This window comes from Haliotis cracherodii, unplaced genomic scaffold (assembly GCF_022045235.1).
Source record: "Haliotis cracherodii isolate W230 unplaced genomic scaffold, xgHalCrac1.p SCAF_2, whole genome shotgun sequence".
Classification (NCBI taxonomy): domain Eukaryota; kingdom Metazoa; phylum Mollusca; class Gastropoda; order Lepetellida; family Haliotidae; genus Haliotis; species Haliotis cracherodii.
Window position 1 is genome coordinate 76,944,967 of NW_027266275.1, and position 16,277 is coordinate 76,961,243.

General features: G+C 39.7%; 1 protein-coding gene across 2 annotated transcripts in view; it reads right to left on the reverse strand.

Moving 5' to 3' along the window:
* The window catches only part of LOC139468537 (cAMP-dependent protein kinase regulatory subunit), a 181,152-nt gene that overhangs the window by 4,583 nt on the left and 160,292 nt on the right, over positions 1 to 16,277 (reverse strand). For both annotated transcript variants that reach the window (XM_071250574.1, XM_071250573.1), the window contains exons 6-10: positions 8,527 to 8,625; positions 4,685 to 4,744; positions 2,794 to 2,854; positions 2,292 to 2,413; positions 385 to 466 (exon numbers count right to left, since the gene is read on the reverse strand). In XM_071250574.1, coding sequence (XP_071106675.1) covers positions 385 to 466; positions 2,292 to 2,413; positions 2,794 to 2,854; positions 4,685 to 4,744; positions 8,527 to 8,625 — 424 coding nt within the window. The remainder of the gene's footprint in view (positions 1 to 384; positions 467 to 2,291; positions 2,414 to 2,793; positions 2,855 to 4,684; positions 4,745 to 8,526; positions 8,626 to 16,277) is intronic.

The following is a 16,277-nucleotide window of genomic DNA, read 5'->3' on the forward strand; positions in this document are numbered from 1 at the left end:
AAGATCCATCTTAACATCATTTCAAGCAGGAAACAGGATTTCCAGGGACAACCTATCAATCAGCATATCACCATTTACTCAATCTAGAACCAGAAACATCACAATCACTCCACACATCTAGAACCAGAAACATAACAAATTGGTGAGGATCTCCAATTCCAAACAGATGCGACAGCTATGAGACAATTATTTTCCTTACGCCTTATTAAGGAAGATGATGATGCTTGGTGATCCTGGCCCTATTATTACTATTCTGTGAGTGATCATAACCTTTCCGATTTGTATCTGGATCGTTATCAGGGACTAGGGTCGTTTCTGAGCAAACCTATTAGCAAGGACTAAATAGTGAGGTGGGCTTAATGTGTAAATAGATGCCTGACTTACCAAAGTAGTCGGATGTCCCAAGTCTGCCCACTTCTACTGGCTCTTCGTTGTCCGATCTTCTTTGTAAGACAGCAGCCTGACCCTACAGCAGTCAACGGAGATAACATGGTTTACAAGCAAAACAGACGTCTACATATAATTCTTCTATTAGATGCCCGGGCATCTTTTAATTTCAGGCAAGCCATTGACTCTGCATCTATTAGAGGCTGGTGTGTATTAGAAGCCCAGTGTCTATTCATGCTTGCACAGTGACAACTCACTCGCGACCTTACTGCAAGTCATACAAACGGTATATTTGCAACATTAAGTACCAACATAGACCGCATTACAGACCCTGCATCTTAATAGAGAACCGGCTTCTAGTTTTGGGACAGACGGCATGACCCGGCATCATTTAGAAGGTTCTATTGTCACCCAGGCTACTAAGTGCTGCACTGTCTATCTGGTTGAGCAGATGCTTTGACCGCAATGCCATTCGACTATGATAAAGGGAAATGTAACAGTCTGTAATAGTCCATTTGTTTCGATAGTTCAAAATGAAAACTCTCTCACTTGGAGGACATACACTTTTCTAGAAAACAACTTGATTTTTGGTTGTAACTACGTTTCAAGGCCACTTGCTGCCCTTTCACCAGGTTATTGAACAAGTTGTTACCCATAAAGGTGTTATGTCTCCATGTTCTTCCAACTTCTTAATGCCAATCAAAGATTTCATTGTCACTCAGCTTATTTTTATATTTGACCTGTATTCATGCCCTGCAAAGACTTCCGTGACTATCAGAACGTCAGATAAACATTAGTTGAGTGTGAAGATAATTATGTGAACCTTAAAAAAACAGTTTTAACAGAGTTAAGATGTAGCTAGGTTTGATTTTTGGTTCCCATTGACAAAAACGAAACAAGATTACATTTGGAGATTTAATGTGGAACATAGTTACAAAAAATCCACAGAAACACCTTTTTAGTTCTGAAGGAAATAAAAAAATAAAAAACCGAAAAAAAGGATGTGTACAATGTTTATTTTCCAAGAAAAGTCTATCTAAATCCCAGCATATCCCCAAGAAAGATGTGACAAGTCTGTATATTAACTAAAGGTCAAAACATGCTGCTTAAGTCCATTCCTTGCTGTGACATTTGCATAATCAACGCCGCTCAATATCCAGTCAATCAGACTGATCGATCACACCAGTGCCATGGATAGCGCCAGGAAGTTACGCCATTTATACCCACACCAGAGGCAGCCTCCCTACTCTATTACACTGGCTGAAAAATGCCATCACTACTGTTGAGTGTTTCATGATCACAGTCTCTGTCCTAATGCCGTAGTGTTAAACAAGCAAACCAAATAACTGCAGAGACATTTTACATGTTCACCAAAATCCTACTCGGATGAAATTACACAAGTGCACTTAAAGCCATTTTTTAAAAACTTTGGCAGTGTTCAAGGTTGTTCTGAGTAATTTGATGACAGGTTGTTTGTCATCCTTCTAAAGCATGGGATAATGCTGTATTAAGAAAGACGATGAACCAGCCCAGGTCACAAGGTGCCAGAAGTTAGGCAGCAACCCTCACACTGCCTCATTCACATCACCTCCCCATCAAAACACACATCATTGTTTTGAACAGCCCAAAATAACAGTGCTTTTTTTCTATTTTAATCACTGACCTTTACCACGGTATGGTTTCCCTGACTGGGAAACCCATGTAGTGTTCAAATTGTGTTCTGCACAAATTCAGCTCATGAGGACATAGTTACTAGAGCATTGATAATGTACTGAAGTTCTAGTCAAGCGAGATAGGAAGTTTGGATAAAATATAAGAGATAACGTTTTGTAAAGGGTGCATTGCAGTCCTCATTTAAAGCTCACCTGAACTCCTACGTCAAACAGTCGGACAAAAGCTCTTACCTCCAAAATGATGAAGAAATCTTCTCCTGGTTCACCTTGCCGGACGATTTCTTCTCCGTCCTCGAACATGACTGGCTCCAGGGCATCTGCGACTGTGAGACGTTCCCACTTGTCCAGGTTCTCTGTCAGACACAACAGACAAAGTGTCCGGTAATGTCAAGCAGGCTCCCAACTATCTCCTTCACCCCGAAAATAGTCCCCTGATGCTTTTTCACAGACTGTTACAGACTTCTAAAATTATCATTGGAGCAGATAGTGACTAAAGTGTGCTCAGGTAGCTGGAATATTGCTAAGTGCAACATCACACACACAAAGAGCAGAAGATTTATTTACATGTCATGTCTTTATTCCAATCTTGATTACCAGTCAACCGTCGTACCACATGGTTTATTAGCAGATATTCTTTTAAAGATTTACTTGAATTTATTTGAAAGCAGCAGTCGCTATATGCTGATGTGACATTAATTTTAACTCCCTGAAACAGCAGAAATTTCATTCTTACCAAGAATTGATACTTTCCCAAGAAATTCTTCATACATTTTCCTTTTCCTGATTGTGCTTCCCTGAAAGATATATATTCATAATAAAATATGTTTCATATAAGCAATGGCATACACTATGTGTTGTAGTAGGTTCACAAGGGGTACATGGGGTATTATGCATCCCACGTTAGGTTTTATACCACAAGACGGAGGCGAGCGGTATAAAACTTAACGAGGGACGCATATTACCTCATGTACCCCTCGTGATCCTGCTACAACTAATATATCTTACCGACATGTTTTAATATGACATTGTAAAAGAATTCAAACAAATTCAAAATTGATAGAAAATGGCTGTTTGATTGAGCTGAGGTTAGTTTGATATGTCACGTGACTTCCATTGACTTGGGGAAAAAAACGTTCAACTTTTTGCTTTGAAGCAGGGTATAAGGGATCTATTCTGTGACTCAGAAATCCACATGCAGCCTGACTTGCTCGCGGCGGGGTATAAGAGATTTATTCCCCCGCTGAGAAATTTATTACCCTCTAATGCGGGTTACACCGTATTTTATCAAGATAACGTGGACCAATCAGATCTCATCATTCTGACATGGAGGTATGACAAATGTTTCAGTCTGACAATGTATTCACTGTGTGCATGTTTTGTGTAGAGTACAATCATTGTGGAGCATATATCCACAGTGATGGAGTACAAGGATTGTAACAGTGATGGAGTACAATGATTGAGATAGAGAACAATGATTGTAACAGTGATGGAGTACAATGATTGAGATGGAGTACAATAATTGTAACAGTAATGGAGTAAAATGGTAACAGTGATTGAGTACAATGGTTGAGATGGAACACAATGATTGTAACAGTGACAGAGTACAATGACTGTAACAGTGATGAAGTACAATGGTTGTAACAGAGATGGAGTACAATGATTGAGATGAAGTACAATGATTGTAACAGTGATGGTATACAGTGATTGTAACTGTGATGGAATACAATGATTGTAACAGTGACAGAGTACAATGATTGTAACAGTGACAGAGTACAATGATTGAGATTGTGTACAATGATTGTAACAGTGAGGGAGTACAATGATTGTAACAGTGACAGAGTACAATGATTGAGATGTACAATGATTGTAACAGTGATGGAGTACAATGATTGAGATGGAACACAATGATTGTAACAGTGACAGAGTACAATGACTGTAACAGTGATGAAGTACAATGGTTGTAACAGAGATGGAGTACAATGGTTGTAACAGTGATGGAGTACAATGGTTATAACAGTGACGGAGTACAATGGCTGTAAGAGTGATGGAGTACAATGGTTGTAACAGTGATGGAGTACAATGGTTGTAACAGTGATGGAGTACAATGATTGTAAGAGTGACGAGTACAATGGTTGTAACAGTGACGGAGTACAAAGGTTGTAAGAGTGACGGAGTACAATGGTTGTAAGAGTGATGGAGTACAATGATTGTAACAGTGATTGAGTACAATGGTTGAGATGGTGTACAATGGTTGTAAGAGTGATGGAGTACAATGTTTGTAACAGTGCCGGAGTACAATGATTGTAAGAGTGACGGAGTACAATGGTTGTAACAGTGACGGAGTACAATGGTTGTAAGAGTGACGGAGTACAATGGTTGTAACAGTGACGGAGTACAATGGTTGTAACAGTGATGGAGTACAATGGTTGTAACAGTGATGGAGTACAATGGTTGTAACAGTGATGGAGTACAATGATTGTAAGAGTGACGAGTACAATGGTTGTAACAGTGACGGAGTACAAAGGTTGTAACAGTGATGGAGTACAATGGTTGTAACAGTGATGGAGTACAATGGTTGTAACAGTGATGGAGTACAATGGTTGTAACAGTGATGGAGTACTCACCATGAGAATTCTCCTGTAGCTGTCTCGGTCTATTCCCCATAGTTTCACATCACTCTTGGCCTGGAACAGAAGGAGATGAGAAACGTTTACTTCACTTTCAAAACAAATCTATATGGCACATTTTATGGCACCTAATGTCAATAATTCCAGCATAAATGTTCAGGAAAACATAAATGGTAACTGACACTGACTCTTGGTTTCATTTAACACTTGAAGAAAAATATGTGAAGCTAGGTAAACACAAACAATATGGTGGAAGATTGCAGTTTGTGAAAGACTTATCCAGGCTCAGCTACAACCCAATGGTGCTTTATGACAGTCAGCAATACTAAAGATCTATGTGTTTGGTCAACAGCCAGTCAAGATTCTAACAATCTAGTCATCTAGTCAACAGCCAGTCAATATAAGAAGTGTACCCAAGGGGAAAATAAGGAGAGTAGCTGTAACAATGTAATAGGATGTTTCCTCACAACCGGGGGGGGGGGGGGGGGGGGGGGGCATGAAACAGGCTTGCCATTTATATAATCTTCTTCAATGTTTTGTGATGAATGGATCCAGGCAGAATTAAGCCATAAGATGATCAAACGCACACATTTCATCTACTCTAAATATATTGTATCACTGTTTAGATACACAGCTATATCCACTATCATCATTATTTTAAGTACAGATTGTTTTAAAGACAAATATTTAATGATGTGAAAAACATTTTTCAAAGTAACCAAACAAATTCAAGGACAAATGTATAATCATTTGAAACTATTTTGACAATGCTTTAAAAAAACAACTAACATCATATGACCACAAAACCCCACATTAATTTACCTAAATACCTGCACTGCAATCTTGCCAAGAGCAACAAACTATTCATTTCCCTTCACGCAAGCACATCACCATCCAATATTACCTTTTTCAAAACCAATTACTTTTGACCTTAGGGGCATTTTAACATCTTACAGAACTGACAAAAAAACAGCTTTTGTCTCTTAGTTTACAAGGCAAGGAAAATTAAAGGACAGAAGAATCCAAGGCCTTCTAGCCCATAGCAGCGACCACACTTAAGACGGCAATTGCGAAGTGTTTATGGAAACGCTCTTCGACTACGCGATTAACTACGCAGTACTTCAAGAACCCAAGTAAGTTGACAACATCGTTCTGGCTGGCTCGTGGCAAGTTGACACAACGCACTGTCCCATTACCCCCATCATTAGCACCCTATCTTCAGCCACAGACTTGCACACCATGCCACAATTTATGTGACATTTGCTTAAGGACAAGGTGCTTCTAATCATGCAGCAATCTGGAAGTGCTTGGGCATGTTTGTCCACACTGGCCGTTTGCTCATACGCCCTTATCCTATCTGCCTATGTATCAATGTCCAGATGAAACATAATGAGAGCATATGCATCAATACTTTCGAGAAAATTGGGTATGGAATGTTTGTGTAACAGTATAAAAAACTGATCATGATTAGGTAATTGGTCTCAGACAGTATTAGAACAGAGTATTGGTAATTACTTTTTCTTAATATTTTCTCCTAATTAATGTATGCAGGTTCATTGTATGGCATTCCAATAGATTTATTAGCTAAGCCTTTACGAGCAATGCAAGAGACACATATAAGTCTGACACCTTTTAAGAAAACTGTGGCCCCTTAGTTCTTGGATTTAATTAATTTTACTCAATAGTGCACTGATGACAACTTTCCAGCAATTACTGATTGTGGACATGATTCAATTCCACTGACCAGACAATATCTTACAAAAGGCGAAAAAGGAAATGAGCATGAGCTTGAGAAGGTCAATAAGACCATCCAAGCCTAAAACAGGTAAACACGAACCTGAAGTATTTAGTGAGCCCGGTTGGAATGACAGTTCTGTATTGCCCCCAGCTAATGCTACCCTATGTCTTCAACAAGCCAGCAATTTGTTGTCAGCCTCTTGACTCTGCTCTGATCATAACTGAAGACATTATTGGTATCCTTCTGGAAGGACAATGACGCCAGAAGACCAAGACAAGGCTTCTTACTGTCAGAGAATCTCGGTCTGTACAAAGCCGGGAAACCTAACTACCATGCCTTCAGTGTATTTTGGGCTGAACACAACCGGGTTACTTCACAGATAAGCTATTTTCTGGCTGCATGATGGCATCTTCACAAATTATAATGATAGCCTCTACAAAGGTTTCTCTTCAAAACACAATGAACCTAATTTGTAATTTCTATTATGTTTGTTGGGTTTCAAGTTATTTTCGACAGCATTATATATACCTTCTCAAAAGAAAAGCATTGATTTCACAGTTACAAGGTGTAGCAGATAATTGATTTTGGACTCTTCCATTGTACATGAAGTAATGTTGGTTCTCACTGCTTAACAATAACATATCTGATATTGTTGAATGGCTAATCCTAAGTCTTAAAACTTGTTATTCCATTTCACATGGCTTCAAAAAGTAATTCGTAGAGTTTGTAGTCCTCATTAGTTGCAGCCCAGTTGACTGCCACTGAGCTGAGCACAGTACTTCCTGTGTACTGGACCAAAGATTATGAGAACTGTATGGAAACCTCAACCACATTAAGGGTAGATTAGTATGGGAAACCTGCAACTATGTTAGTGAGTGAGTACGGTTTTACACCGCTTTTAGGAATATTCCAGCAATATCACAGCAGGGGATACCAGAAATGGGCTTCACACATTGTACCCATGTCGGGAATTGAACCCGTGTCTTCGGCATGACAAGCAAACGCTTAAACCACTAGGCTACCCGACCACCCCTGCAACTATGTTAAATAATAGAAAAAAGATCAGTAAGAATATGTTATTTTCTTGCAATCAGATTTTCAGTAATAATTCAAACTGAACCTGATAAAATCCCACAAATACTATCAGCTTGCTTGTTTCAATGAAGATTATATTCCATCAATGTTCAAAGAGAAAGATTTACATCGGCAGTCGACAACAATAAACGTCGGGACTTCACAATAATTTACCTTATATTGATTATTGTCTTCTCCTAGCTCATACAACCACAGAATCGATGTCATTGCATCAGTATCACTACAGTGGGCTTCAGGACATGAGAGAATTCTGAATTAACATCTTGAATTCAAAATCCCCCATTCTACAAAGTATAAGTCTCTCAAAGACCAAACGTATCCACTTACTTAGTCAATTTATAGGACTAGGCAGTTCTTCTGAGATGTGCCAGTCAGTACTGTTGGCATCCTGCGGGCAAGACCCTAACAGTATCAGTACATTTACTGATACCACTGACACCAGTTACCCTACAAATTACAGATACTAGGTTGAGGTTACATCTTACCCAATCATCTGTGGTAAGGGTATGAGGTGACTGGACTGACAATAGATACAAGATGTGTGTCACTAGGACAACACTCTAGAATAACTACTGTCACTTTGTACTAGAAATCCAGTCAAGGTAAATAGAATCTCAGACTGTAAGTTCTCTAGTTGTATTAAGGTCTTTCTGATCACATCCTTAATGAAACTGTGACTCCACCTTGCCATCATACATTCTCATTCCCACAGACCTTCATCATGAATACCCATTACCACAAGCATAGTCGCCTTTTCCAGCAAGCATGGGTTGCTGAAGACCAATTCTGACCCAGATCTTAATGGGTGCATAGAAACCTGAAAATAATTGAGTCGGGACCAGACAAACCAGTGAAGGTATTACAAGCAACGTTCCCTGTTATCAGGGAATTATGAACTGCAATCAACCATCTCACCAAGCATGACCACCCAATCCATTCACCCACCTCTTACGACAAGCATAGGTTGCTGTGGACCTATCCTCCACAGTGTTCTGCAGCGACTCACCTTGACTGTAGCTGCTCTGGGGGTTCCATAGATGAGGGCCAGTTCACCGAAACTCCCACCCTCACCTATTGTTGTTACATGCTCGCTATTCACATAGATCTGAAACAAAAAACACACTGTAAGACAGCAGCAAACAGATTATATTGGATTCCACAAACTGATTCAACTCATCCACTGAACGTATTGAATCCTTCCCAGTCTAATCATTGTCTTCCAGACCACTACTTTAGGATCAGAAATGAAAATTAACGAACAGTGTGTGAGTGTATGGGTTTTTGCTGCTTCTAGCAATATTCCTGAACTATCACGGCAGGGGACACCCACAATGGGCTTCACATATTGTACCCGTGTGAGAAGCGATACTTTAACCACAAAGCTACCTCACCACACCTCGACAAACAGAGATTCCAACCAATACCATTCGTAAGTTTGCAACTAGGTTTCATAAGGGCACCTCTCCTGTACACATGACAGCCACAAGATATCAGTTTGCTGCAACATCATCAAGATTAGGAGGAGACATGTTGCATATATGTGCGAGTTCTGCTCTGGAAATAAATAACAAATAGGAATGCATGCATAATCTTGAATGGTTTCTGTGTGTAATCCGGAGTACTGATACACGGAGGATAAAGTGGACTTGTACTGGGCGCTCTATGAGTGAGTGAGTGAGTGAGTGAGTGAGTATGGTTTTATGCCGCCTTTAGCAATATTCCAGCAATATCACAGCAAGGGTCACCAAAAATGGACTTCACACATTGTACTCATGTCGGGAATCGAACCCGGGTCTTCGGCGTGACGAGCTAACACTTTAACCACTAGGCTACCCGACCACCCCTGGCGCTCAATGAAGATGGCAGGAAATGATAATAAGGTCTGTGAGACACAAAACAGTTGACTGACCAGAAGGACGTGGTTACAGGTTAGGACATGGAACAGCCCTGACAGCAATACCAAGACACTGTCAGGCATCAAGATTTAACTTCTTAAATCAACTTACAGGACAACTTACAGTTATAACTGAAGAACATCTATGGTTTCCCAAAGAAGGTTCCAGTAATTTTATGTCAAGGAGCTCCAATGACAGACTTTACAATTTCCTACCAGACACAATCATTGCCATTGCTATGCAATGAACCCCAAATCTGGACAAAACACAGTCACTTCTTCCCTGCCCCTATGGTACAAGTGCTGGTCAATGACACATATTTCACCCATTCAGAGCATTTATGTAGTTCCCGAGGGTAATCAAAACTAAACCTTGATGAAAATGAAGCAATTAGGGAAAAAAATAGGTATCTCATGCCGGAGCAGATGCTGAGGAGAAGTTGATGAAGAAAGTACAGCTAGACGGGGTCGGACATCTTTATCTATCAGGGTCAAAGGAAGAGTGGTTAGTTCCAGTTAGGTACTTCATGAGAAACGCTCATTGCTCCAAATGACCTTTTGGATGGAGAATAGGTGAATTAGTCTGGCTGATAGACTAAATAGTATTCAAACATTTTTACTTTAGAAGCTGAATGAATGTTCATGTATTTAAGGAAATTGACTGACTAGTCTTTCTAGGGACGAGAGACAGTTGGATTTTAGCTGCTTTTAGCAATATCCCAGCAATATCATGGCAGGGGACAATAGAAATGGGATTCACACGTTGTAACCACCTGCTTTCTAGGAATGAAACGCAACAATCCTCCTGTGATAATCTGGTATTGTCCTCTAGTTGGGTTAAATCTCATACGGGGGATGTTGCAATATCCCAGGGATTTCATACATACAAGTTCCCCTGATACTGTAACATGTGAGTGTGCCTCACTAGAGACTTTATTTCTATTTGACCACAATCTACATAAGGAAATGTGAGGAATGACGTAAACTATAACCAAAAATGTCTTCCTTACATTTCAGTACACTGAACTTGCAACCATTGTATATGTAGCCAAGAAAAACCAAAAGGCTTCTAAGAATTTCTTTTTCAAGTCCATGTACGTATGCAAGAGATACCTGTTTCCTGAAGTTCATGATATATGTTGTTTCAGATTTGTTTTCAGTTCATAATAAGAAAAAACAAACCACTTCCTCTTTGCATTTTATGAGATTTAAAACCCTCGAACATGTTTTATCCTACAGTTTGAAACCCCCTTTGATGTCAATCAAGTGTGAAGGAGTATGTAAGAAACTGATTCTGGGTGTGTCACTTAGTGTTATTGTAGCGACCAGGAAAGAGCGTTTCCAAACTTGTGAAACGCTAATGTCACAAGTTTAGTTCCTAAATGTAATCTTAAAATCTCTTATCTTGCAGCACTGCCAAACCCCCATGATTCTAAAGTCAATGACTTTCAAAAGAAATGCTTCCTAAGATCTGCCCTTCTCTCCAAGCAGCAATTGCTGTTGCCTGAAGACACGGCTCTATGACCATCAGCTGCATGTTAAGCTCTCCATGCCTGATGGCTGTCGAGGCCCAGGGCAGGGTGACTTCCTTCTCCACACTGCCAATTGTCCTGAGTGGTTGGTAAGAGTCTGTATGGCAGTACATAAAGGTTACACTTGATTCACACTCATGGGGCTACTTTGAGTCTGGTCCACATATAGTAGTCAACATTTACTGAGGACCAGAATAGTCGTCTTTAGTCAAAGGTGTGGTCCTTAGCAAATGTTGAGTAGTATCAATGTGCTGACTATCCTGAGTGTGAGCCTTCACGTTTTGGGAATCAGCAGACATTGATGTGGGTCACACAAATTTCTATTTGACTTACTATGACCTTTGACCACTAATTTCTACCCGACTTGCTTAAAAGCCGCATTGAATTTGCGCATAGAATTCTAAAAGCGTAAGAGATTTTAGACTCAGTGGAAAATAGTATGGATCTTGATGGCATGTTATATCTGGAGCACTGAGAAGAATAATGTCAGGTGATACCAAATTTAACACACAAATTAGCAGGATTCTACAGACCAACATCACCAATTCACTTAATGACACCGACAAAAATTATAACAGTTACCAAATACTTCTGAAAGTGCATCTTAATAAGAACACAATTTTCATATTATTCAATTCAGATTGGATCACTTAAAACCTTTTCGACAGGACGATCTGTCAAATTGACTATTTTCTCAAGTGTCCTTCAAATCGAGTCCTTCATTCCTTACAACCACTCACAGCTACTCTCCTCATCTGCTTTTTCTAAAGTGGTCTTCAACAGGTGTGTACACGTTCTGATTACAATCCACACAATGGCACCCTGCAACAACAGCTTCCATCAAGCTGCATGGACTTCTTCCAGTCTGTTACAGCCAATCTGCCAGGCAGCTCACTGACAGAAACAGCCAACCTCAACATCGTGTTTCCCTAACTCAAGCCTCTGCAGATTTGACAGCATCTCAGATGTAGCCTTCTGAAAGGAGGCTAATTCAAGTTTTCAGTGTCACCCTCTTACATCCGCTCCGAAGGAAGGACATCCAAGGAAAGAATCATTAATGGTTTCTGGAAGAACCTCCATACCTTGAGGAAGTGCAATCATCTCAATAGTGTGTCCGCCATGAAATGTGAAGCCATGACTAGCTGTCAGTGGTACTTACCAACAAATGGCATGGCATAATGAAATGTGCAAAGTGGACTCAAGATGGAGGATTCAACTCTTCATGTCCTTTGAAAAAAAATAATTTTGGAGTCGATACATGTTACATTCACGTGTCTATTGTCAGGTTAGAATAAATATAAATGTCAAAAGAAATGTAGTCAGTCTTGAAATGAACTAGTTATTTATCACCATGCTGAAGAGGTGTAAAAAGTTTCAGAAAAGTTTGGAGCAGAGTGACCCCTGGAGGAGTGAGTGAGTGAGTGAGTGAGTGAGTATGGTTTTACGCCACTTTTAGCAATATTCCAGCAATATCACGGCAGGGGACACCAGAAATGGGCTTCACACATTGTACCCTTTAACCACGAGGGTACCCGACCGCCCCCGACCCCTGGAGGAAGCTAGCAGCATTTCAAATGCTGGTGAGTGTACACAGTCGATAACTGCACACGTTGTGTGTCATACGCTGGTGGGTTTCATGCAGAGACTGTACTCGCCAGTAGTCCCTGATCTCATAACAGTTCCATGTGGCATGACAGATTAACTACGCTATATTCTTCCTACCATGTAATGCAATAACAAAACTGTAAAGGAATCAGTCCATATACCGAAAAGTCACCTTGTTCACTAGACCTCATCAATATATAGTCATATTCAAAAAGTGGATATGAAAATTTACATCAACACTGACAAAGCTCATAAATGAAAAATCATAAATCAATCAGTTTTACTTTTTGGAATTAAAACAAAATTCAACCAATGAGATGACCTCATGAGTATCTATGTACAACCACTGGCAGCCCTATCTGTTACCCAATTTGGCATACTTTTTTAACCATCTCTACAATAATCTAATATTTTTAAAAATCAAGAACTATCAAGTGGTTCTGTGACATATTTGAAATGTGAAAAACTGGTTAGTGCTGGAAATCTTCGAAATCCTATGCGGGCCAGCTATTTCTTAAAAATTCTGTGATCAAAGATTAACTGCATGTTCCACACTTTTCTTATTCACCTTTAGTTCTTAAATCAAATGGATTGACACTATGTCCATTTTCTCCTATTACAAGGGACTACCAAAGTGTCAATCACCTGCTGGCATTGAAATCAACAGCAACAGTCAACTCAGCATCTCTTAAAGTCACGGCTTAATGTGGGATGAAAATACCACATGACTGAAGAGAGAGAAAAAATTTCCCACAGAAATAAAACTTTCTGCGATCTGTTACAAAATTCACCAGTTTATTCTGGCCTAAAACAGCCAGGAAGAGGGAACTAACTGAGTCCGATGCAATGATAAGCTCCTCAAATGTTTTTTCCTCAACCAAAATATTACAGATAAAGCCCCTGAAGAAGTGAAGCGCTAAGCTTCCATTTGAAGCATTTGCTGGGAAAAACGGCTGTAAACATCCCTGGAAATTACCCCTTCAAAGTTATCACTATTTCATTACTGTAATCTTCCCTGAAGGCAGTTAAATAAAGCGGCCATGAATTCATTGCCATGATTTCTATCACTGTTCAGCTGCAGCAAATTAGTAATCACATTTAAGAGCCAATCACACGTTTTGTTTCCCTTGCACAGAGGCTTGTTGCAGCAAAGTCTCAGAAGGGTATGACTTGTGGCAGCCCGCGCCACCACGCAGTGTACGAAGACTTCCACGCCTTTGATGGGCATAGACCATTATGTGAAAGATGTCACAATCTTACATCTACTGACACTTCTGGGACTTTATAGCCATGTCAATAATAGGGAAGGCTTTGCCAGCTCCATCATTTCATCAGCCAATTAGCAGGAACCAGCTGAAAGGTTCCACAGCATGACAGATGGTGAAGTGTCCTTTAATCAGAAATTCTACCGAAGAAAATAATGAAAATTGTTCATTTATTTAGTCATATTTCATATAAAACATAAACTGTACAGTCCATGGTCAAGCTCTTCTTATGCCTTTATGGAAGTAGTCGCTGTTATGAATACAGAGATGAGAATGGCACCACCATAAACACACGCACAGGCATGTCAATTTGACGGACATATAAAAATGAGAGAGAGAGAGAAATGTTTTAAAAGATCATTGCATGTCTTTGATAGGCATTTGGGTGTCATGTCATTATATATTCACATATTTCCCTGCAGCCACAAACAATTTCCTAGTAGCAACATACAGTAAGCCATGTGGACTTCATAAAGTCCATCCTTCAACATTTATTCCACAGGGTGATGGATGGCTGCATGTGTCCTATAACTCTGTCAGTAATATCCTGTGGCTGGAAGGAAATAACAGCTTTCCTTTGGATAACTTGCAATGAGTAATACAATCAGCATATATTACATGGCTTGGCAAGCTGTGACTTATGGATATTAATAATACAAAAGTATAATCACTTGTATTCCATCTTTCTCTCAGTCAATACTTCCCACCTCCCCATGGGTTTCTCTTGGTCAAGGATCCATCAGAGCATGGTCAACAGTTTCATATAATTTTCACTGCTATTTTGCCCCTTGCACCAAATGGATTCTGTTTTGGTGGATAATCTAGACTGGTTCTTCTCCTGCACAGACAAGCTATATTTACACTACCACCAGCACACAGCAGGAAGTGAGCTAGGCCAGCCAGCATTGTCTAAACCATCAGTGCCGGTCATTAGTTAACCTTTGGTATAGTTTCATCAAAAAAAAATTCTTTTGGGAAGTCCAAAATTAAGCAAAGTTTTGAAGACATTCATGTTATTCTTCTTTTGTTGCAATATTAACCATGACATCACTCGCATATTACTTCTTTGTTAAATTTGATTAACAATTTATGCAGAGTTAATTTAGATTTGCACTTCACAAGAAGAAGAATACTAACTCACACTTTGGTCAGAATTCAAGCAGGATTCTTCCGTGATATATCTGCCTATTTTCTAAACTTCTCTGATTTATCCTGACCTGACAAATATGCACTTCCCGATTGGAAGGAAGCCATGACTGAACCTCAAACATAGCCCTACTAAAATCTTTCGTTTAAATCAATCTTCTGCAATTTCCTCTTATTCTCAGTTGTCAAACAATGAACACTTCAGATTCAAAACTCATTACAAAGTTAGTTTTAACATAAACAAACAAATTTTTTAAGGGTAAAAAATCCTAACAAACTTTCAGAGATTCTTGTTTTCAATTACAAATTTTGAACTTCACCATCTTAGAAGCAAATGGTATGAAAAGGTCCAAGTAAACAGGTGATTGTTTGAAGGGGAGTCAGGGCCATAACTCACTTACCTCCTGACAAACACATTTACGACTTCATTTTGCAAAGCTCTTGCAGAACAAATTGATGAAACTGATGGTTGCAAAAAAGGTAGGTAATTACAGAGGATGCTATTTGTGCAGCAATCACCTTGACAAGATGGGCTAGTGAAGCGGTAATGGTGTCTTGCATCGCTCTCAGTCCATTTCAGGAGAGAGCGAGAGCAAGAGAGAATCTAATTTATATGAACTGTAATCATACAGTAAGATAACAATTTTTTTTCAATCCATTTCGTGAATGAATAGGAACCTTCCAGGAATGTATTCATCCAGGAGACTCACTCTGGGCAGGGAGACATAATCTTTACTCTGACGTTTTCATGTCTCCAAGTCACCATGTCCTCTGAGAGCAAGTCAAGGGGGCCTTACAAGGAGAGTGTTAGTGTAGAGCTCTTAACCAATAGTGTTGATCGAGTCTCCTTCTAATGCAGTGATGGAAAATTAGGTCAGTTCTGTTCAAGAGGACCTCTCCACAAACTGATCCCAGCGCTGACTGCCCGAGCAAACTGATGCCCACAAGTTGATTACCTTTAAAATTACCCGGTAGGTGGTAAAACTGTTTTGGTAATATCCATATATCCATATGGGCCTGCAAGTGACCCAAACTAACACATGGGTGCCTATAAATATTGGCGGGATACAGTCTGATGTGCACACTCTGCAGCAACTTGTTCGATATTCTTTATTTGAAACACATAATGCTAATAACGGCATGGATTCTTAAAGAACTCCAGCTACATCATTTCCACACAGCCAGATTGGAGACAACCCTCCCCTCCCCCCGAGATGTTTAATCCTACCAGTTTATCAGCCCAGACTCAGGTCTTTGTATGTCAATGTGGATAATCCTATTTCAGTCAGCTTGCCAGCTCACTGCTACATCTTAC